At 39.4% G+C, this 25,348-nt stretch overlaps 1 protein-coding gene across 1 annotated transcript in view; it reads right to left on the bottom strand.

Moving 5' to 3' along the window:
• The window catches only part of OLA1 (Obg like ATPase 1), a 164,085-nt gene extending 138,983 nt beyond the window's left edge, over window positions 1-25,102 (bottom strand). Inside the window, exons 1-4 of the mRNA XM_006063037.4 lie at window positions 24,936-25,102; window positions 23,220-23,320; window positions 5,320-5,463; window positions 65-192 (exon numbers count right to left, since the gene is read on the bottom strand). Of these exons, the coding sequence (XP_006063099.1) occupies window positions 65-192; window positions 5,320-5,463; window positions 23,220-23,320 (373 nt within the window). The 5' untranslated portion in view covers window positions 24,936-25,102. The remainder of the gene's footprint in view (window positions 1-64; window positions 193-5,319; window positions 5,464-23,219; window positions 23,321-24,935) is intronic.
• Between the last annotated feature and the right edge of the window lie 246 nt (window positions 25,103-25,348).

The raw sequence follows: 25,348 nt of genomic DNA, 5'->3' as shown, positions 1-25,348 counted from the left end.
GCACAATGGAAAGAAAGTATGAATCATAATGGAATCAATCAACTAAATAAACAACTGTACTTACGTGTTAAATGAAAGATTCCATCACAGGCACTAATATGAGATAAAAAGGCATTCCCCAGGCCTTGCCCATTGTGAGCTCCTTTCACAAGGCCAGCAATATCCACTACATTTAGAAAAGCAGGAATTTTGCTGAAAAACAAAAGATGACTTTAGTAGAAGACAGTACTAAGAACCTGTGTATTAGCCAAATGGCTCTTCCAAACACATTACATAAATTAATTTTTTCCTTTCTAGAACAATGTCTATTACACTCTCAAATGAATTAAAAAATGCAAGCAAGAAATAATCTTTCTTAACTAGGAAAATGAGGGGAAAACATTTTAAAACAGGATAGATGTTTTTATTATGTCCCTAAAAACGAAAACTCACTTCCTTAATTTTATTACAGTGCTCCACTGGCACATGCACACACACACAAAAGCAGAGGGGGATGTTTCAGAGCACACCACACAAGGCAAGGCGACCACCACACAAGGAGCCAACACACAGCTGAGGCTGTGTGCCAGCAACTGGACTAAGTGACACGGACTAGCGACAGGCATTATCATTTCAAAGTTCAAAACAACTCTATAAGGTGGATGTTATTTATTAAACCCACTTTACAGATGAGGAAATTGAGCCTTTGAGGAGTTAAGAAATCTACTGCACACAGGATCATTCAGCTTAATAGTAATGAAACTGGGATACAGGATATCTAGGTTTGCATTTTTTTAATTTAAATATAAATGATTTTATTAATCCCTCTTATTTTTATTTTATTTATTAATTTATTTTAATTGAAGGATAATTGCTTTACAGATTTTTGTTGTTTTCTGCTAAATATCAATGAATCAGCCATAGGTATACGGATGTCCTCTCCCTCGTGCATTTAATCGCCATACGGGTTTTACAGCCCCAAAGTGCATGTAATGATGTGAACCAATTAACAGAATAGTAACAACCTAGTTGTTAACAACTGCAACAGAATGAGACAAGGTCAAGTAACAGTTAACACAAACAAGAAAACAAGTTAACAAAACCAGTCAGCCATGTAAAAAGGGAGATTAAAGCATGAGTAAATAAAGCTCAACATCATATGACAAAGGTGTATGGCCTACATATGTATCCTTTGTCAATTTTCAGAATATTCTCTTTTCAGAATGTCAGTTTTACTACATGATAAAACACAACATAAAGTTCCATAAAATACTTCTCTATTATCTACATGGAAAATGAGTATTTTAAAAATAACTGTTCCATAATTTTTTTTTTATACAAATAGAAATAGCTGATAGCTCTTATCAGCAAATCCACAGAAAACATACATGAGATATGGTTCAGTTTTTGGTGGATACTGTGGTTGCCTCACCAGTGGTGTCCTCTGCCCTTCCCCTGGGGACTACACTGACTGTCACTTGGCTAGCCATCCCTCCCCAGTGTAGCCCAGAGCTTTGGAGAAGTTGGCTCTATACCTAATTCTAGAAGGGGCATGTACTTGGACCTAAATAAGCAGTTTAATCTCATCCCCTAGGCACAACCAATGACTCCAGGACCTCTGCTTTGCCCCACTTGCCTAGAAAGACTTAAGGAGAGGTTTGCCAGAGAAGGTAAGAGCATTCTTAAACAGAAGCTCATCAGTGCTCTGACAGAGCTTCTAGAAGTAAAACCCTCATTCCTCACTCTGAACATGGACGACAAAGTATACAATTCCAAGACTGGAGAGGCATCCTATGAATAAAAGGGAAGGCAATCTCAGGATCCAGCTGAGGAAGAAAGTAAAATGGAGAGGCGAACAAACCCAGGTCCTTGCTGACACAACCTAAGTGCTGACACCAACACTAAAATACCAGCCACCTGTTGCTATCTCAGTAAATGAATTTTCACAGCAGTACGTTAAGTGCAACCAAACTCATCTACATAATGTCTTATACCTAAAACTATCACCCATATGATAAATATAAAGTACAGTAGCATAGATATGAGTGGAAAGGCCTTGAATTTGAAGTAAGAAGCCTTCAGCTCTAGTCCTGGTTGACATTAACTATCTGTGTCCCCTTGGACAAATCATTTTACCTTCTTAGATTTTCATTTCCTTTTACGAGGAAACAAGACAGGTCAATCTATAGTTCTGAGACTCAGTTTTCTAATGGGAATGAGTTTAATTCTGATTCTTGATTTAAGGCCATGATAAAGGTTTAAACCATTAATACCATATATCAAAAAACAAAAACTTGAGCCCTTATTCAAGGATTTTTTATACACGCACCAGTGATTTTTAAGACTACTTTATGTTTTTAGATCGTACAAAATTTAGATCATTGTCAATGTCCTGATTATAATGGTTTACTCTGGCAATGCAGGAGAGTGTCTATATTCAGCAAATAAAAATTGAAGAATTAAAGTGCAGTGTGGCATCATGTCTGCAACTTACTTTCAAGAGTTCAGAGAAATTTGAGTGAAACCATACAAGCATTCTACATATAATTTTTTAGCTTATATATAAAATTGAAATCATTTAAAAATAAAATGTTTTTTAAAAGGATACAGAAGTCAGCTTGAGGAGTCAATCTGAGGGATATAATTTGAGCTACGTCCAATGATTATAATAGATTATAACAAAGTGAGTAACAGTGATAGGAATAAATACATGAATGAATAAATGAAAACAAGAAAGCTCTTCTTACAGCAGAATGCCATCTAATAAATAAAAAAAAATGATGAAATTACAAAATCATCATGTGACAATCATCACAGTAATAATTAATTTGTCAAAAATGAACAGATGCTAAAACTAGAGGATGAAAGTAGGAGAAGAAAATGAATTTGGTATATATTTTATAGTTAGAACTCAGGAATTTCTGACAGATTGGATGTAGGGGTGAGGAAAGAAAAGAATCCAGAATAAATCTTGGGCTTTAACTTAAGCAACTAGAGAAATAATAGGGGTATTAACTGAACTATAAATGTCTTGAGGAAGCACAATATTGACACAGGCAGGGTGGAACCAAGAAGCTCATTTTGGACATGTCAGGTCAGAGGCACTTGCTTAGTCATCTAAGTGTCAGCGTCAAAGAGGCAGTTAAGATACATGTCTGGAGTTCAACAGAGTTCAGGACTGGAGATGAAATCTTGGGATTTATCACCACGTTCAAAATAGTGAAAAACTAAATGCACACAAAATCTCAATAGTAGGAAAATAGCAAATAAACTGTATGCACATTCATATAACGTAGTATGAAGCATAAGTATTATATTAAAAATCATTTAAGTCTGTATTTTTACTCTAGAAAAATATTAATAATACCTCAAAAGTATGGAAGTTTCTACCTTCAAAGTACTTATATTTATTATATCAAGACAGAGGTATACATGATTTTTACTCCTCTCTTTATACATTTCCATACTGTGAATTTCCTACAATAAAACTGTATTATTTTTTTTCTAATTAAAAATATACTATTTAGGTTTGTGCAAAAGCAACTGTAGTTTTGCATTGGAATTGCAATTGATATTGGAATACATTCTTAAATAAATGTGGTTATGCTATACATCATTTTAATGTGCAATTCTTGCTTTATGATTTTTGCTAATGAATTGTTACTTGCTGTTTATTTTATATGTACTTTAGACTATAGAAATGATGTGAGACAAAAAACAAATCCAAGCGTTTTTCTCACTCAGGTTCAAAATGGGCCATGAAGCAGCAGAGACAGCTCACATCAACAGTGCATTTGGACCAGAAACTGCTAACGAACGTACGGTGCGGTGGTGGTATAAGAAGTTTTGCAAAGGAGATGAGAGCCTTGAAGATGAGGAGCACAGTGGCCGCCATGGGAAGGTGACAACGGCCAACTGAGAGCCATCATCGAAGCTGATCTTCTGACAACTGCACAAGGAGGTGCCGAAGAACTCAACGTCAACCATCCTACAGTCATTCAGCATTTGAAGCAAATTAGAAAGCTGCAAAAGCTTGACAAGTGGGTGCTTCGAGAACTATCCAAAAATCAAAAACATCAACGTTCTGAAGCGTCATCTTCTCTCATTCTACACAACAACAATGAACCATTTCTCTATCAGACTGTGACAAGCAACGAAAAGCGGATTTTATACAACAACCAGCAACGACCAGCTCAGTGGCTGGACCAAGAAGAAGCTCCAAAGCACTTCCTAAAGCCAAACTTGAACCAAGAAAAGGGTCATGGTCACTGTTTGGTGGTCTGCTGCCAGTCTGATCCACTACAGCTTTCTGAATCTCAGCAAAACCATTACACCTAAGAGGTATGCTCAGCAAATCAACGAGATGCACAGAAAACTGCAATGCCTGCAGCAGGCATTGGTCAAGTAAATGGGCCCAATTCTTCATGACAATGCCCCCTGAACATCACACAACCAATGCTTCAAAAGTTGAACGAACTGTTCTACAAGGTTGGCCTCATCTGTCACATTCACCTGACCTCTTGCCAACCAACTACCACTGCTTCAAGCCATCTCGGCAACTTTTTGCAAGGAAAATGCTTCCACAACCAGCAGGACGCAGAAAACGCTTTCCACGAGTTCGCTGAATCCCAAAGCACAGATTTTTATGCTACAGGAATAAACAAACTTATTTCTCATTGGCAAAAATGTGTTGACTGTAATGGTTCCTATTTTGATTAATAAAGATATGTCTGAACCCAATTGTAATTATTTAAAATTCAGGGTCTGAAACCGCAATTACTGTTGCACCAGCCTAATAACATGTTTGTTATAAAAACTTTAAACAACATAGAGAAACACAAGAAATAAATGAAATTCCACTCTAAAAATTACATTCCTTAGAGATAACCATCGATTAGTTTGTGATCTTCACTTCATACATTTTCCTATGAATACACACATACATGTATACTTTTACATGAGTGGAATCACATAATACAGACTAATTACTCCCTTTACTTCACACTCCCCAGAAAAAAATAACTGCAATGTTAACAACGGATATATCCTTCCTTACCCTTCTCCAGGCTCTACATTACTTTAATAATCACCCCAAATAATGGCAACCCACTCTAATGTTCTTGCCTGGAGAATCCCATGGACAGAGGAGCCTGGGGGGCTCCAGTTTATGGGGTTGCAAAGAGTCAGACACCACTGAGTGACTGAGCACTCACAAAATAACAATTCCGAATTAATTTTGAAAAAAAATTAAAACACATGATTTTAAATACATCACTAATATATATGTACTTAATCTATACAGGGCTACCACATGAACAATACCATAAAGATTTTTCTTACCTTGCTGGTTTGTGGTACTGGCAAAGAAAGTCAAATCTTTCATCAGGCACAGGTACTCTGCTCTCATTCGGATCAATAGTGCAGAATGGGAAGTTTTCTGCTGAAGCTTGACTATTGGTTAGTACATTGAAGAAGGTAGATTTCCTAAAAGGAATAAAAACAATTTCAATCAATTTTTAGGCTAGCACAGAAAAATTTATCCTACTCTCATTTCAATGCTCAAATAAAATCCATGAGGGTTATAAAAACAATCTGGGGAAAGAGGAGGATACATTCTTACTAAGAGAAATGAATTAAATTTACAACAGTGCAGCTCATGATTTACAATTAAGTTATGCTCCTATCTCAGTCTACTTAGACTGTGAAAAACATTTCCCCAAAGAATCTTTGTTATAAATAACTAGTTTCACATCATACTACAAAGCCTATATATTTCATTCCTAAGTTGCAGAAACACCAGTATCATTTCACCTGTATCTAGTATGATTTCCTCTGGCAAAAATGTAGAGACGTATGTATTTAGTTAGGTCAATTACTTCCCAAGCATTCTGAATTGGGAAACAGATGCTAACTGCCTCGTAGGAAATGGAAGTTTGGAGCTCAGACTCCCTTCTACTTGTTAATGCATAAGGATTATTGGTAGTCTAGAACTGTGATCTGTGGATTATGAAGGTAAAAATGGGAATTTTTTCCAAAGTACAACTTTAATCAAGAAAAAAGCTATTAATAATAAATAACACACACTCAGAGAATGCCAACTCCTATTACTATTTTCTCTTTTGTACCTGTCCATCAGTCTTTAAAATACAGCTCTTATATCCCATTCAAATTAAATATTTTAGATTAAAGTAGAGAAGTTTCCCAAAACAGCCATTTAAATCATTACTGGTTGCTTAGAGCATCACTGGTCAAATCTGCTTGCCTATAATAACAGACTCAGCTGAGAATTTAAAGGCGTGCGTACTACCAGGCCTCTTTCCAGATTTGGTATAGGTTACTAGAATAATCTACAAGTTCATATTTATCAAAAAAGTAATTAAAGGGAATTCCCTGGCAGTCCTGTAGTTAGAACTCTGCACTTTCACTGCTGAGGGCATGGATTTGATCCCTGAGCAGAGAACTAAGATCCTGCAAGCTGTATGGTGCAGCCGAAAAGTGAAAAATAAATAAAAGGAAACTGAAATATTGTACACCTGCAATAAAAATAATAGCAAAATAATGGTACAATAAAAATATTTTAACCAAAATTTAAATATATTAATTAATCCACTTATAAGACATTTGTGCCTTTCTTGGGGGACAAAAAAAACCGCAGCTGTATTTCTGGATACTGTAGATAAAAAACTGCTTGTTGCTATTACCACAGGTTCAGTAACTGCAACATAAAAAGGCCATAGGGAGTTCATGGAGTTATTTTCAAATTTATTGGTATTAATAACTATTGCATTTTGACTGCCTACCTGGACAAAAATATGTTTCATAATAAAGAAATAAACTTAAAATTAAAACATATTACATAACAACAACATAGAAAAGAAAGTCCCAGTATCTCTTAGGCCAAAAGAATTCTTACATGCATCAACTAAACTTGGAAGACAGCTCCATTTTCACAGGTCACCTCCTCTTGGCCAGGATTTTAAATTTCACAAAGCCCAAGTCATCTATATTTTCCAATAGCTTTGTAAGTACAAAAAAAGAAAAAGAAATTTTCTAAGGATTATTAGTACAGGCTTTGGTGGCAAGCTAAGACATTTTGATCAATTCAAATCTACTAAAGAAAAGCCTTGCAAAAGCAAAGAATTTTAAAGTTTTGGCTTAAATTGGAGTGGTAAAGCCTATAAGACTTTTTGGTGAAATGAGGATTTTATACACACACATGCACACATGCACACACACACACACACACACACACACACACATTCAGATCCCTTAAGGTTATTATTGAAGCTTGAAGATATAGGAAAGATTCAAAATTGTAGGGATCTCTCTCTAATGCAAGAAGAGGTTTACATAAACATTACTTCAGCAATGAAATGAAATATTATTTCTTTTCTCATAAGAAAGAGTAGCTAGACTTAATGTATGCTTCCTCCACTTAAAATCTATTTTATTTCTGAAGCTATATATTTTATTGTAATAGGTAAATCTGACTGAATATGTTTAACCTAAAATCTTATGCAAAATTATATTATGTATAGGGAAGTTAGGATACCAATGTAAACTCCGCCATTATTCTGAATTAACTATTTATAAAATACACATTCAAAAACATGGAAAACGTAAAATGTTTTTTTTGAAATGTTTTTAATTTATATTAAGATTTATATTAATTAATTTATATTAAGTATATAAATATATGTTATATATTATATAAATATAATTTATATTAATTTATATGAAGTTATAAAAGATATAACTAAACTGTTAAAAAGTAACTACCTACTAGATACAGAAATAAAAATGACAGAAATAAATACCAGTGTGTGTACTCATGGTTAGTAAAATATCACCAGTAATAAATCACTGAGGGTTATTACACAGGCCTTCAATATAACACAAAGAGAAAAGCACTTCACCTCCATAGTGTTCTTCCCAAAAGTCTATAGCATGATTCCTGATATGAAAATATAAAACTATAGCAATCCAAATAGTGTGGAGCTGGCATAAAGACAGACACATACACTAGAGGAATAGAATAGAGAGCCCAGATATACAGCCTTCCATATACAGTCAAATAATATTTAAACAAGGGTATCTAGAATGGGAAAAGACAGTCTCTTCGATAAATGATGCTGAGGAAACTGGACAGCCATATGCAAAGGAATGTAGACCCTTACCTTACACTATATATAAAAATTAACTCAAAATGGATTATAGACCTAAAGCCTAAAACTATGAAACCTACAGAAGGAAATGTACAGAAGCAGCTTTGTGACGCTGCATTTGGCAATTATTTCTGAGATATGACACCAAAAGGACAGGCAACAAAAGCAAAATTAGGGGAAAAAAAAATGAGACTGCATCAAAGCAAAGGACCTCACAGACATTTCTCCAAAAGAAGATAAACAAATGGCCAAGAAACATGTGAAAAGATGCTCAACATCACCTATCATCAAGAAAATGCAAATCAAAACCACAATGAGGCATCACCTCACACCCAACTGAATGGTCACTATCAAAAAAACCCCAGAAAATAAGACTTCCCAGCAGTCCACTAGTTAGGCATCCATCTGTCAATGCAGGGGACACAAGCTTGACCCCTGGAAGAAGACTCCACATGCCGTGGGGCAACTAAGGCCACACGCCACACCACTGATGCCCAGGCACCCTAGAGCCCCTTCTATGCCACAAGAGAAGCTACCACAATGAGAAGCCCACACACAGCAACTAAAGAGCAGCCTCAGCTCGCTGCAACTAGAGAAGGCCCACGAGTACCAACAAAGCCCCAGTGCAGCCAAAAAAAAAAGAAAACAGTAAGTGTTGGCCAAGATATAGAGAAACTGGCACAGTCCTGGTAGAATGTAAAATGGCGCAACTGCTTTGGACACCAGTATGCAGATTCCTCAAAAAAATTAAAAAATAAAATTACCATGTGACCCAACAACTTCACTTCAGGGTATTTACCCTGAATAATTATAAGCAGGATCTAAAGTGATATTTGGGAGGAGGCAATGGCACCCCACTCCAGTACTCTTGCCCGGAAAATCCCATGGACGGAGGAGCCTGGTGGGCTGCAGTCCATGGGGTCGCAAACAGTTGGATATGACTGAGCGACTTCACTTTCACTTTTCACTTTCATGCACTGGAGAAGGAAATGGCAACCCACTCCAGTGTTCTTGCCTGGAGTATCCCAGGGACGGGGGAGCCTGGTGGGCTGCCATCTATGAGGTCGCACAGAGTCGGACACGACTGAAGCAATTTACCAGCAGCAGCAGTAAAGCGATATTTACAGACTCATGTTCACTGCAGCATTATTCACAATAACCAAAAGGTGGAAGGAACCCTAATGTCTACTGACAGAGAAATGAACAAAGAAAAAGATTACAGCATGACAAAACATGAAAATGGAATTGAGGGTCATTATACAAAATACCTGATTGGCACTTTTCAAAAGTAAATGAAAATTTTTGTGACCTTTAAAAGACCTATACTAGAAAAGAAAAAGTACATCAGTGGGAAAACTGGTGAAATCCAAATAAAGTCTATAGTTAATAGTAAATAATTAAGAAAAAAATCTATCTGAATTATGTGAAGATACAGCAACAATGACCAGAATTTTGAAAAAGAACCTATGAAAATTAAAAGACTTAAAAGAAAGTAGATTAGGAAGTACTTTTAAGGCATAAATTACTGTTGATAACAGGAAAAAGTGAGTAGGAGAGCACATCTGTTGTCCAAAAGATTATTCTAAACATATTAAAAAAGAAAGCAAATAATTCCCAGTCTCAAATTTCCGCAGACGAGCAGGTACCCTGGAATACTGACAGAAATAATAAGAGTTAAGATCATTTAAATTGGGGAATTTTGCTTCCCCTTCTATTCATAGAACTGCTCTCCTGCCACAATCAACTAGCAAATCAGACAAAACATATGAAATAACAGTTTTCAAACAGTGGACAATATACCGCACAGGAAGTGTTCCCTGCAAGAACAACAAATGAACTAAGCTCTGAAACTGCCCTAGCTTACTGCCTAAAGGTGGTTTCAAAGCCACAGCACAGGAAGGGGGAACCAAAGGAAGCTGGCAGTCGTGCCAAGTTAAAGAGACTGAGATGAGAGTTTTGAGAAAGCCAAAGCAGCTAGAATTTATAGGACAGTGTACTAAAAGGAAGCAGCTGCACAGACAGGGCTCTGGAGATCAGCAGAAGGTATCTTCAAGAATAAGGCTGCGTAACACTGTACACGAGTAAGGTCAGTGTCCACAGGCCAGGGGAAAAAATACCCAAGAGCAGCACAGTGAACAATTCTCAAGTTCACACAGAGCTTAGAATAGTTCACATCCCTACCAGCTGGAACATACAGAGATATAATAATGCAAGGGAACTTGGGTAGAGTCCTCAAAGCCACATCTTAGTATAAGAGCTAAAGTAGCACCACAGCAAAAAAATATTATGAACCTATCTTAAGAAAATATAATAAAAAGTCTCAAAAAAATAAAAAACCAAATGTGAGAACAAAGTCCAACACTCATTAAAGGACTACTATAACTTTCAGCAAGCAACATAAAATCCAGCATCTAGAATCCAATAAAAAGTAAAAGGAATGCAAAGAAGCAGGAAAATAAAACATAAAAATCAAGATAAAAGTCAACAAACGTAAACAAACCCAGTAATGATAGAGATGATGGTATTAGCAGATGAGGACCTTAAGATAAATGTTATAGATATTTTTAAATTTTTCTGAAGGATATAAAGGTAAATATGAAGACAATGAGGAATTAAATTAAAAACTACCCAGGCAGGGCTATGGTATAAAAAACATAATATCTAAAAAAATGAAACTGAAATGATAGCCACTGGATGTAACTAACTGCCCAATAGACACTGCAGAAAAGATCAGTGAGGATGAAGACAGAGCAAGAGAAACCATCAAGTGAAGCACAGAGGGGGAAATTGGACAAAAAAATAACCACAGCTTCAGCAGAATACTAATTAGAGGATTAACTCACATATAATAAGAATCACAGAAGGAGAAGAAAAGAAACAGGGAGAAGGGGAGGGAAAAGCATTTGAAGAAATACTAGCCAAATATTTTACAAATTTAATGAAAATCATAAACTCACAAACCTAAAAATCTCAACATATCCCAAGCAAAAGAGGCATAAGAAAAACCATAACAATGCATATGAAAATCAAATTTCTGAAAACTAGTATATAAAAAGAAAATTTTAAAGAAAACTATAGGGGGACAAAACACATTATGTACAGAAAAACCATGATGATAATGACAATAGACTTCTCATTAGAAAGCTGAAGAAAATGGAAGATACCTTCAATGTGCTCAAAGAAAAACTGTTCCTAGAATTGCCAAAACAAAAATCTTTCCAAAATGAAGGCATAATAAGCACATGAAAAGATGCTCAACATTAATAGGAATCAAGGAAATGCAATTCAAAACCACAATGAGATGCCACTTCATGGTTTGTCTATAATCAAAAAATGGTAACAATCAACGATACCACAAATAACAAATGCTGAAACTAAGATATGAAGAAAAAAGAACCCTTGTACACTGTTGGTGGGAGGTGTAACTACTGTGGAAAACAGCATGGAGGTTCCTCAAAAAACTAAAACTAGGGACTTTCCTGGTAGTCCAGTGGTTAAGAATCTGCCTTGTGAAGCAGGGGACCTGGGTTCGATCCCTGGCTGGGGAACTATGATCCCACATGCCACAGAGTAACGAAGTCCACGTGCTGCAACTATCGAGCCTGTGCACTCAGCAGCCAGCACACCACAGCCAGAGAGCCTGTGCACCACAGTGAAAGATCTCGAATGACAATGAAAATCCTACGGGCGGCAACCAAGACCTGACACAGCCAAATAAATAAATAAAGTATTTAAAAAAAAAAACTATTAACTACCATATGATCCAGCAATTCCACTCCTTGTGTACATACCCAAAGAAAACGAAAACTCCAATTCAAAAAGATACATGCACCTCAATGTTCAAAGCACCATTATTTACAACAGCCAAGATATGGAAGCACACTGTGTCCACCAACAGATAAAGGGATAAAGATGATGTCACACACACACACACACACACACACACAGGAATACGACTCAGCCATAAAAAGGAAAGGGAGGGGGGAAGGAAGAGAGAGAGAAAGAGAAAGGAAAAAAGAAAATTTTTGCCATTTACAATACAGATGGCCCTGGAGGGTATTATGCTTAGTGAAATAAGTCAGGCAGAGAAAAGATAAATACTAAATACTATGTTATCATTTATATATGGAGTCTAAAAAACAAAACAAACCAGTGAATGTAACAAAAAAGAAACAAACTCACAGATGAAGATAATGAGGAATGCAAAAAAATATGAAAACTATCAGACATAACAATTGTATAAATATCTGAAGTGAAATGAAACTGAAATGAAGATACAGAGAACAAAACAGTGGTTATCAGTGGGGATAGGGAAAAGGGGTAGCAGCAAGACAAGGGCAGGGGAGTAAGGTATATACAAACTACTATGCATAAATAAGCCATAAGGATATAGTATTCAGCACAAGGGATAGAGCCAATATTTTATAATAACTGTAAATGAAGTATAATCTACAAAAATTTTGAATCACTATGATACACAGCTTAAATTAATATTGTAAATCAAGTGAAATGAAGTCACTCAGTCGTGTCTGACTCTGCGATCTCATGGACTGTAGCCTACCAGGATCCTCCATCCATGGAATTTTCCAGGCAGAAGTACTGGAGTGGGTTGCCATCAACTATACCTTAAAATTTAAAAATGCTTAATAAAGGTAATAACAAGCATTGGTGAGAATGTGAAGAAAGTAGGCCCTAAATACGTTGCTGATAGGAATACAGACTTACATGCTCGCTTTGGAAAATAGTCTGGCAGTTCCTCAAATAAATACACAGTCACACACAACCTAGAAATTCCACTCTTAAGTATACACTCAAGAGCAGTGAAAACATATGTCACACATAAATTTGTTTATTCCAAAGCTGGAGCAGAGAAAGTACAAATAAGTCGAGAACACAATATACACAATTTTCTACTTTCTGGAGTCAGAAAGTAGAAAATACTAAAAAAATAGAGGACACATCAAAAGGTATACTTGTGAACAGTAAGGCTCCTGAAGGCCATCTATGGGCAGTTTGAGTGACACAATGTAACAACAGTAACCCATTATAAACAACAAAGTAAAAGCTGATCCTGATACAAACAAATTATAAGTAACAGAAGAAGGGGAGGCTCTTCTTTACAACAGAATTCTATACAACCGAATTTCCATTGTTCCTTCTATAAATATATAAATATACAAGGAACAACAGAAATGTTTAAATCACCATTTGGTAAACACCACAATAATAACTATTTCAAACAAGAATCATTAATACATGCCATAACTGGGAGGCAAAAGTATGAGAAACACAATATTTACATAATTTCAAAGGATCTTCCTACAACATATATTTATTAATTGTAATGGGAAATACAGAAAACCTTTCAGTGAAGAAATCTGTCAGACATCTCCTAGATAACTGATCAAAGTTAATTAACATCACTAGCATTAGGACTGGAAAAGGAAATGGCAACCCACTCCAGCGTTCTTGCCTGGAGAATCCCAGGGACGGGGGAGCCTGGTGGGCTGCTGTCTATGGGGTCGCACCGAGTCGGACACGACTGAAGCGACTTGGCAGTAGCATTAGGACAAACCAAGGTCCTATGCTTCCGGATGTAATGTACTTAGAAGCATATGTCAATTCTGCATCCAAAAGTATGAATTTTACCACCGGAAATATTAGATAAACATCAGGTTTAAGGGCCTAAGGTAAATGGCCACCACTCCCCAAAAGTGTCAAGGACATAAAGAAACAAAGTGATAAACTGTTTCAGATTAAAGGAAACTAAGGACACAGCAAGGGTTAAATGCAACATATATGTAACCCTGGACTAGATCCTGCACCAGAAAATGAGTATTAGTAAGAAAACTGGTAAATCAATGCTGATTTCCTAATTTTTATAACCATACTGTGTTAACAGTTGGGGAATGTAAACAGACCTCATATAGGATTTTTTTTTAACTGGTTTTGCAAGCGTAAAATTTTTAAATTGTGAAACTTCTTGAAAAAAACAGTTTTTATTTAACCTTAAGCAGAGTCACACAGACTGGGAAGAGGTAGTTCTAATATATATCCAACAAGGAATCCATATCCAGAATAAACAACACCTAATCATTACAAAAAAGAAAAAAAAAATCCTTCACAGAAGAAGACCAATAAACATTTTTTTTAAAAAGGCTCAAAATCATTAGCTATCAGAGAGATGCAAAACAATCGTGAGATGATACACGGAGTATGACCAAAACGAAAACGAATGGTAATACCAAGTGCCAGTGAGGATGCAGAACAATTAGAAATTCTACAACACCAGCACTATAAGAATAATAATAAATAATTTGGAAAACTATGTGGCAGTATCTACTTAAAGCTATTTAACTAGTAGGGGTGGGAAGTTTGGAGAAGAGGCAGGGTAAGTGGGTAAGTGCATCCATTCACCCAACAGAAACGAGTGCTTAGATCCACTCACCAAAAGACATGTACATGAAAGTTCAAATCACCTCAATCCATTAACAGGCAAAAACTGGAAACTACCCAAGTGCCCATCACAGCAACCTGGGTAAACATCCTGTATATTCTCTCAGGCATAACGTTGATGTATAAAAAGTGTCTGAGTGCATAATGTGTGACTCCATCTCCATCAGGCAAACTAACCAATGCAGTGATATAAGCTGGAATGTGGCAGGAAAGACAGTACCGACTGAGAAGGGGCACGGGCAAGTCTTCTGGCACCGGATTTGTTCTAGATCTTGACGTGGGTACTGGTTACATGGGTGAATTAAAACGTAAAAATCTGATATGTACATTTAAAGTTTTCATGTTTTATTGTATATGTTATACCTCAATGTAAAAAACAAACAAAAAAAATCACTTGGGCAAAACAAAACAAAAGATTCACTATAGATAATGCTCTGACAAAAAGCCCACTTAAGAAGCCTCTGGAATAGTTCAAGTAAGAAATCAGTGGCAATGAAGATGTGAAAAAAACAGATCAGAGAGACACTCGGGTACCAGGTTTGGTACCCTACAGAAAAATACAGCTGAGGAGAAAGGATGCAAAGATAAATCTCTCAAGTATCTGGGCGGAAAGCAGTATTACTATACAAGAGAGGGAATATAACAGCAGGACTATAGAAAAGAGAAGCCAACAGATGATTAAAATCAGGAGAGGATGAGACTAACCAGGGAGAAAGGATGAGAGAGAAGACAGCCAAGGACAGAAATCTACTATTAAGAGAGCAAACAGCGGAAGTGTAGCAAGCACAAAAGACTGCAGAAGAGTAAGAAAGGTGGAGAGTTACAAACAGGGCCGAGAAGTTACAGACAAAACGTGAGCACCAGCTTTCAGATCACTACTGCATTTTGCTATAGTCTTTGTCAAAACCAAACATTTTTAAAAGGCCTTAAATGACCTAAAAAAAAAGTTAAAGTACACAATTTGTGATTTCCCTGTACCTTCATTTCCAAATCAGTTTCAAACTAGTTCATGCAAGCAATCTGCAGAAACAATTAAGTCATAAGTGGAAGATACTGTCAAGAATTTATAACTATAAATGAAAAATATAATCTATTCCAAGGATAGAATACACATAATTGGTTATTTCTTATATATAATGTATATATAATAAAACACTACTCCGTATGAAGTTAGTGGCTTTTCTGGATACGAAATTTTTAACAATCAAATACTGGGAAAAAATCTGGCCAGCATGAAAAATAAATATATGCATAAAGAGCGAGTTATAAATTGAACACTGAGAGAATAATCTTCCGCCAGTGAGCTTCTTGAAGCAATCAAGAATAGAGCCTCAGGCTTCCCTTGTGGTCCTGTGGTGAAGAATCTGCGTTGCAATGCAGGAGACACTGGTTCAATCCCTGGTCTGAGAAGATCCCACATGCCTTGGGGGCAACTAATAAGCCCGTGAGCCACAACTACTGAACCCACTCTCTGCAACCTACCGAAGGCCACAGGCCTTAGAGCCCGTGCTCGGCAACGAGAGAAACCACCGCAGAGAAGCCCGCACACTGCAGCTGGAGTAGCCCCAGCCGGCCGCAACTCGCGAAAGCCCATGCCCAGCAACGAAGACCCAGAGTAGCCAATAGATAAACAAGAGACAAAATGTATTTTTTAAAAAAAGGAATGGTGCTTCTTCAGTAAGAACAAGAAGCTGAGAATCAGCCAGAAAGACCTCTCTCCAGGAAACAAATGGGTGTCATACAAAACTATACTGGAGAAATAATAGAATGCAGCAGATTAAAGATGGCCACACATTCTTTGCCACTCCTCCCACCAAGAAACTGGTCTATTTCCCTTCCCTCCTTGTCTCTGGGCTGGTGTCATGACTTGTTTTAACTAAAAGAAATAGGTGGAAGCATGTTGTACCACCGTCACATCTTCTCTCTCTTGGGAGCTAGCCACCATGCTATAAAAAAGTTTGGAGATAACCTGGAGAGACAGAAGCCAAGTAAAGGAGGGCAGAAATGACCCAGACTTCCAGCCAAGCCTGATAAGGCCCCAGCCCTGCCAGTATGGCCACTTGAACCCTCCAATCCTGACTGGCCACCAGCTGAACGCAGGCACATATAGGATATATAGGATCTGAAGTGAGACCAGTAGCAAACTCTCCCAACTAAGCTACAGAACCAGGAGAAATAATAAACAGTCATTGTCTTAAACCACAAGCTTTTGGAATAGTTTGTTACATAAAACTAGATAACTAAAACACTGAACATAATTATCCTGCAATTTTTTTAAAAGCATTTCCTACAGTGTTTTCCTCAACAACAGTACCTAGCTTTGAAAGACTTTGTAGTTGGTCTCTGGCGAATTGGAAAACAGCAAGTTGTAGGAACAACCAAAGGACATTCCCAGAAGTATCAACTAAGCAAGACAAATAGTCCCCTAAGGCAGCTGTGACTGCTGGAACAGAGTGTACAGTGGTCCCCCAATTCTCATTCTCTCCTCCTTTCACAGTAACAGATTTTTTAACCAATCATCTGTCCATCAAAATAAAGACTACATTTCCTAGCCTTCCCTGAAAAATTCTTATGACTAAATCTGGACAAAAGAATGTACAGTGTGGCAGCTTACAGGAAAAAAAATCCATAATAGACTGCAGGGCAAGTCATTTGGCCCTTTGACCTTCTGGATAACCAGCTGTCTGGAATTCACAACACTTCGGATGATGAGAACGACAGGCCGCTCCCTTAGGACTGCCAAGGCACAAAGTGCAAGGAGCTGGGGTTTCTAAGACTTCATAAAGCGAAGTCAACATACCAACCCATGACTACTAAATTTACTTTACATAAAAAAGAAACTTCTGTTTAGGCCATAGTTTTGGGGGGGGGTTCTGACACCTGCAACTGAAACTAACTGCATCTCATGCAGTGACAGCAGCAAGAAGAGCTGTCCCATGACGGAATATCAAATTGTAGTTCCTCAAGCAAAGACAATATAATGGAGCAAGGACAGTCTTTTCAACAAACGGTGCTGGAACAACTGGACATCCATATGCCAAAAAAAAAAAGAATCTAGATACAGACATTACACCATTCACAAAAATTAACTCAAATGGATCACAGACCTAAATGTAAATGCAAAACTAAAAAACTCCTAGAAGAAGTGAAGTGAAGTTGCTCAGTCGCTTCCAATTCTTTGCGACTCCATGGACTCTATAGTCCATGGAATTCTCCAGGCCAGAACACTGGAGTGGGTAGCCTTTCCCTTCTCCAGGGGATCTTCCCAATCCAGGGATCAAACCCAGGTCTCCGACATTGCAGGTGGATTATTTACCAGCTGAGCCACAAGGGAAGCCCAAAACTCCTAGAAGATAGGGAAAAACTCAGATGACTTAGGGTATGGCAATGACTTTTCAGTACAATACCAAAGGCATGATCCATGAAAGAAATAGTAAGGTTTGCAACCCCATGGACTATAGCTTGCCAGGTTCCTTTATCCATGGGATTTCCTGGGCAAGAATGTTGGAGTGGGTTGCCATTTCCTTCTCCAGGGGATCGTCCCAACCCAGGGATTGAACACGTGTCTCCTTCACTGGCAGGCAGATTCTTTACCATTGCACCACATGAGAAGCCCAATAAAAAGGTAAACTTATTTAAAATGAAAAATTTCTGCTCTGCAAACACAACGTCAAGAGAATAAGACAAGCCACAAACTGGAAGAAAATACTTGCAAAACACATATTCGATAAAGCACTGCTGCTGCTGCTGCTAAGTCGCTTCAGTCGTGTCCGACTCTGTGCGACCCCACAGACGGCAGCCCACCAGGCTCCCCCGTCCCTGGGATTCTCCAGGCAAGAACACTGGAGTGGGTTGCCATTTCCTTCTCCAAGGCATGAAAGTGAAAAGTGAAAGTGAAGTCGCTCAGTCGTGTCCAACCCTCAGCAACCCCATGGACTGCAGCCTTCCAGGCTCCCCTGTCCCTGGGATTCTCCAGGCAAGAACACCGGAGTGGGTTGCCATTTCCTTCTCCAATGCATGAAAGTGAAGGTGAAGTCGCTCAGCCGTGTCCGAGTCTTCCCGACCCCATGGACTGCAACCTACCAGGCTCCTCCATCCATGGGATTTCCAGGCAAGAATACTGCAGTGGGGTGCCATTGCCTTCTCCATGATAAAGCACAATTATCCAAAATATACAAAGAACTCTTAAAACTCAGCAATAAGAAAAAAACTAATTAAAAAATGGGTCAAGACCTTGACATACATCTCACAATAGAAGATATTCAGATGGCAAATAAGTATAAGAAAAGATACTTCACAATGTCATCAAGGAAATGCAAATTAAAACAATGGAATACCACTACACCTATTAGAAGGGCCAAAATCCAGAACACTGACAGCACCAAATGCTGGCAAGGATATGGAGCTAAAGGAACTCTCACTCATTGCTGGTGAAAATATAAAACGATACAGCCACTTCAGAAGCTTCTTAGAAAACTAAAAACATACTCCTGCCATACAATCCAGCAATCATATTCCTTGGTCCAAATGAGTTGGAAATTAATGTCCACACAAAAACCTACAGATGGATGTTTACAACAAGTAGTTTTATTCACAACTGCCGAAATTTAGAAGCAACCAAGATGTCCTTAAGTCAGTAAATGGATAAAAAAAACTATGGTACATCCAGACAATGAAATACTATTCAGCGCTAAAATGAAATGAGCTATTTAAGCCAGGAAAAGACATAGAAGAAACAAATGCATATTACTAAGTAAAAGAAGGCAATCTGAAAAGGCTACATACTGCACGATTCCAATTTCATTCTAAAAAGACCAAAGTATGGAAACAGCGAAAAGACTAGTGGTTGAGGAGAGTTCATAAATAGGCAGAGCACAGAAGATTTTCAGGGTAGTGAAACAACTCTGTGAGATACTATAATGGTGGACAAAGGTCTTTATACATTTGTCTAAATCCATAAAAGGTAAAGTACCAAGAGTGTACCCTACAGTAAATTATGGACATTGGGTGATGTGTCAGTGAGGTTCATCAATGGTAACAAATGTACCACTCTGGTGTGGGATGTTGCTAAGAGGGGAAGGACATGCACATATATGGGCAGGAGGTGTATGGGAAATCTCTGTGTCCTTCCCTCAAAGCGGCTGTGAGCCTAAAAACAAAACATACAAACAAACAAGCAAAAAACTTTAAAAAAAAAGTATCAGTAGTGTCCCCTAACATCCTCCAAGCCTTATACCTACAATGATATACTTGCCCAAGAAGAGCTAATTTATAAAGGGTCATTCAGGTAAGAAAAAGCAGAACAAACCTGGAAATTAAATTTCCATATTTTTGTTTTAGTATTCTTTCTACTTCTCTTCATTAAAAGTGGCCACCAAAACATGTCCCCTTATCACTAAACCTACACATGGCATCAAGGGCAGAAGAACTATCCCATTCACAAATTACTGAGTGCCTACTAAGTTCCTAGGCTTCCCTAGTAGCTCAGTTAGTAAAGAATCTGCCTGCAATGCAGATTGCAGGTTCAATCCCTGGGTCGGGAAGATGATCTGGCGAAGGAAATGGTAACCCACTCCAGACTCTTGCCTGGAGAACTCCATGGACAGAGAAGTCTGGCGGGCTACATCCCATGGGATCACAGAGTCACACACAACTGTGTGACTAACTTTCACTTTCATTGTCACTGTCACTAAGTTCCTAACACTGCTGCTGCTGCTGCTAAGTCGCTTCAGTCGAGTCTGACTCTGTGTGACCCCACAGACGGCAGCCCATCAGGCTCCCCCGTCCCCGGGATTCTCCAGGCAAGAACACTGGAGTGGGCTGCCATTTCCTTCTCCAATGCATGAAAGCAAAAAGTGAAAGTGAAGTCACTCAGTCATGTCCGACCCTCAGCGACCCCATGGACTGCAGCCTTCCAGGCTCCCCCGTCCCTGGGATTCTCCAGGCAAAAACACTGGAGTGGGTTGCCATTTCCTTCTCCAATGCATGAAAGTGAAAAGTGAAAGTGAAGTCACTCAGTCGTGTCCGACTCTCAGCGACCCCATGGACTGCACCTACCAGGCTCCTCTGTCCATGGGATTTTCCAGGCAAAAGTACCAGAGTAGGGTGCCATTGCCTTCTCCGAACACCAGTCTAAGTGCTAGAAATAATAACAATGAACAGAACAAAGCTATCCTTGCCTTCATGGAATTCAAAGTATAATGGAAGAGGGCAGGGACATCAAACATTGATTAAATTAGATAACACATATAACATGCCCAATGATAGGCATATAGCAAATAAGTGTTCAAATAAGTATCAGCTATTGTTAGCTATAAATATTACCTCGATGTTTTTAGGTAATCAGCCTTATGGCTACTAAAAAGCAACCCTTTTTATTCATCCAGTTCTCTAAAAACCAAGAGATTCTTCAGATGGTTTCTGTGCTGTGCTTAGGCGCTCAGTCATGTCCGACTCTTTGCAGCCCCATGGACTGTAGCCCACCAGGCTCCTCTGTCCATGGAGCTTCTCCAGGCAAGAATACTGGAGTGGGTTGCCATGCCCTCCTCCATCGGTTTCTGTACTAAAGGTCCTTATTTTTTAACTGTCCCCTCTCCCCAGTCCATTTCTTGTGAGCCTATCTAGAGGAACACATGTTCAGTCAGATTTCCCTACACAGGAACTGGCATTCCTCTGGAGAGGCAGCAGGTGATGAGAAACACCCAGAGGACCATACCTCTGGTCCATACCCAGAGGTTCATATGGCTGGGCTCCATGCGGACCCACCTCCACCAGGCTATCCAAGCTCCTGTCCCTACTGAGGCTTGGCCATTCAGCTTGCTCTTCAATGCTTTTCTTCCAGTGTCTTTTTCTTGCTTAAAACAACAAGAATTTGTGCTGCTTACGAAGAACCCTAACTGATACAGTTAGGCAATGTAAGATCATTCTATAAAAAGAAGTGTTCATAGCCAAACACAATTGCCAAATCTCATCAAACTGTGCATTATTAAAATGAGTGAATTTACTGTTATGAAGTATATGTCAACAAAACTGGAGAAGTATTTAATTTAAAAGCATAAATAACACATTTTAAAAAATATTTTAGGTTATTCTCATATATACTGACATTATGCTCTATGCTAAAAAACTCATATAGGAAATACTTTTTAAGATGGACCATTTTACAATTTCCCTGGCAGTCCAGTTGGTTAAGACTCTATGTGCTTCCACTTCATGGGGTATGGGTTCAATCCCTGGTCACCAAACTAAGAGCCCACATGCCATGCAATGCAGCCAAAAATAAAATAAAAGGAAGAAGTTTAAGATAGCCCATTTAAAGTGTTTCCACTAACATCAAGCTGCACTGACTGCAATGAGTCTAGAATAAGAGAAGTATGTTAATATCTAAAAACTATGTCTTGCTTACTAAATGGAATAAAGCTCACAACATACAGAATGATCATATCTTGCTTTCAAGTTTATTGACAGCACCCCTACAGTACTTTGCTTAATTATTTGTTTTGCTTATATTCCCACTCTCTGTTTAGTCTTACTTTGCAAGCAGCCTATATCACAGCAGGAAACCCCCTCAAAATGCAAACCTCTCCAGCTCCAGTTGAAATTAGGACAGCCACACTTGTCACGTTTTACATTACAAGAATTTCAGAACTGCCTCACTTGGTCACACCATGCTGCATTCACTAGGCAGTCTCTATGACAGGGGCTCCAAGGAATACATCAAAGAACACGGTTGTCCCACCTGCCAATCTTAAGCCTAGCTCACATTCCAAAACATCTGTCACCTTAACAAATCCTTAATATATTGGATCTGATACTCCTTAGTACACCCCAATCATTTCTGAGACATTTTTTTTATTTTAAGGTTAGTGAAAGGTATTAAAATAGAAGGGCAAATAATGAAAAAATAGACTTTGAACAATCAAGTTGCATGTGCATCTTTATACCAAAAAAACCCACAAATATTTCCTAATTACTGTCTCACTCGCAATAAGTGATTCACTTTAATTTTAAACATTACAAAACTCAAAATTTTATTCCCACAACTTTCAGATTTAACCACTTTATAACAGATACCCTTTTATCGTACAATTTCCAATATTAAGTTCAAATTCATCACCTTCTCTTCAAGTAAAAATTCAGTGATCTTATCCCTGATCTCCCCAAGAATCTAATCAAATTTATAATGTGGGTTTTAAAACTATTTACTAAAGTATCCTACTGTATGGCCTTTGGTAACCAGACTAGGTATCCTACATAGCCAACCAGCGAGAAAATCTAATTTAAACTACTCTAATTCCACATAAATTCAACACTGTCTCCCAACGGTGTTTGAGGCAAACTAGGGCTGTTCTGGCTCAACTAGATGTTTCAGCTCCCACAGGTTCTTCCTCTGAGTTCAGCAAAACAAACAATGTAAGTTAACTCAAGTTTCAATACAGTATCTGTGTAGAAAACCAAAAATAAGATACATCTAAATGAAAACCTTGCTTTGTAACATAGTAATATTCCAGTTTCCTGGCCTCTTCAATTTAAATTTCAATTACCTTCAGAGTTCCCCTTTGTACCACAGGACCGAAATATTTACAAAAGGAAAATGTGAAAAGGCCAATATTCACCTACCCAACATTTGGTAATCCAACAATACCAATTTTCAAGGAGGTTCCAAATCTTCCAATGATTGGGGGTGGTTTAATTCCATCACCTCCCTTTTTGGGGGGCATCTGAAATGTCAAAACAAACATACACGTGAACAAAACATTTTACTATCCCCATTGACCAAAAACACATTTCATCACACAAAATATATTATTGAATAATAAAGAATAAAATGTACTGTATATATTAATTCAAAACTGACCTACTTTATTTCTCAACAACAATATAAACAGAAAAGTTGTTAACAGATTTGATTATGATAGTTGTCAAAGCAGTCACCCCTGAGAAGTACTGGAAAAACTGATCTAAAACTATGTGGCACCAGGGATTCCCTGCTGGCTTGGTGGTAAAGAATCCGCCTGCCAATGCAGGAGACACAGGTTCGATCCCTGATCTGTGAAGATCCCACATGGTGAGGCCCAACTAAGTCTGTGAGCCACAAATATTGAGCCTGAGCTCTAGAGCCCAGGAATGGCAACTACCGAGCCCACGTGTCCCAACTACTGCCTAGCGCCCCTGCTCTGCAAGGAGAGAAGCCACCGCAATGAGAAGCAAGTACTCCACAACTAGACAAAATCCAGAACAGCAAGGAAGACCCAGCACAGCCAAAACGAAATTTAAAATATGTAAGTAAAATAAAAATATGTGGCACCAGAAATAAAAAATAAAACAAGGTGCCAATCTTCCATTCAGACTGCTCACAAAACACTTTCTTAACCGGACGTGTGGTTACATGAATGAAAGCATTTGGAAGCACGAGTACAGATAAGAGTGTCAAAGAAAATCCATTCTAGAACCACTAGCAACCGAGTCACCTCCCACCAAACCATTCCCCCTTAATCTGGAACCTACTCTTTCCCATTTCGCACAGAAACACCACGTTTCACGTGAAAGAACACTCGCCAACATCAAGGTCTTTCCAACAAGGTTTCTTCCACCTTTGGCACTGTTGCTACGACTCCTCAGACCTCATAAGCAACGTCCGGAATCTACCCTTTGATTATTCCTAGTCCTAAATGGATTTACTAAACCTTTTTGTTTAAAGGTCGAAACTTTCTGGGTCCCTGACAATCTGGCTCCAAGTTTCTCCGCGCGGAACTGACCCCACTTCAGTACTGCAAACTGAACTTAAGGGGACTGCTAACCTCACGTTTTATAAGCTGGGAACTATGTCCCTATCTTCTGGCTCCAGCGGAACCTCCGCGGGCCACGCTGAGGCCCCGCTCATAAAGTGATAGTCCAGCCTCTGATCCTTGACCCCGGAGGCCAAGGAATCTCCCTTCTAGGATCTTAACTCCCACCAGTTGCCAGCCAAACCCCGGATCTCCGAAGCACATTTACATGAGAGGAGACTCCAGTCCCCTGGCCTCCTACCGAGGGGTGGCCGGCCGCCCAGCCAAAGCAGAGACCCTCCAAAAACCTTCCCCCTCTGGATGGGGCCACTGGCCATCCCCGCCTCGGTAGGAGGCTTTCCCCAGAACGTGCCGGGTGAGGCGTGGGCCGCTCTCACGAGGCGCGGCCTAGTCCAACAACGCCTCATTCATCCACACGCTCCACGCCGCCGGCTGCCCTCGCCCCATGCCGGCCACCCAGCCCTGGCCCGACGCCGGCCTCAGAGCAACGGGTCGGAGGATCGAAGACGCGGCGGGGGCGCGCCCGCAGGCTCCCTGAGGAACTCACCGTGCTCGGGGCGCGCGATGACACGGGGGTCCCAGCGGCAGCGGGAGATGGGTCCTACCGGCAACGGGAGGCGGGGAGGAAGGAGGAGAGAGCGCAGGCCCGGCCCCTCCGCCGAGCGGCACGCACGTCGGCGGCGGCGGCGGAACGGGCGGGCCGGGCGCCGGGCTGCACCTGCGCGCAGGCCGCGCGCCCCGCCGCGCCCCGCCCTACCCCGCCCCGCGCGCCCGCCCGGCCCGTTGGTCCGGCCGCCTGGAGGCGGGAGAGAGTGGGAGGAGCCGCGCGGCACCCGAGCGGGCGGGAGCTAGAGATCCACCCCTGCCTGCCTGACCCCGTGTACCCCCGAGAAGCGTGTTCCGCCCTCCCTACACTTGGGCGTCTCGGCCTGGGATCTCCGCTTCCTTCCCTGTGCTTGC

Source organism: Bubalus bubalis, chromosome 2 (genome assembly GCF_019923935.1).
Source record: "Bubalus bubalis isolate 160015118507 breed Murrah chromosome 2, NDDB_SH_1, whole genome shotgun sequence".
Lineage (NCBI taxonomy): Eukaryota > Metazoa > Chordata > Mammalia > Artiodactyla > Bovidae > Bubalus > Bubalus bubalis.
Note: the sequence above shows the minus strand (reverse complement) of the source record. Positions and strands in the feature narration are given on the sequence as shown.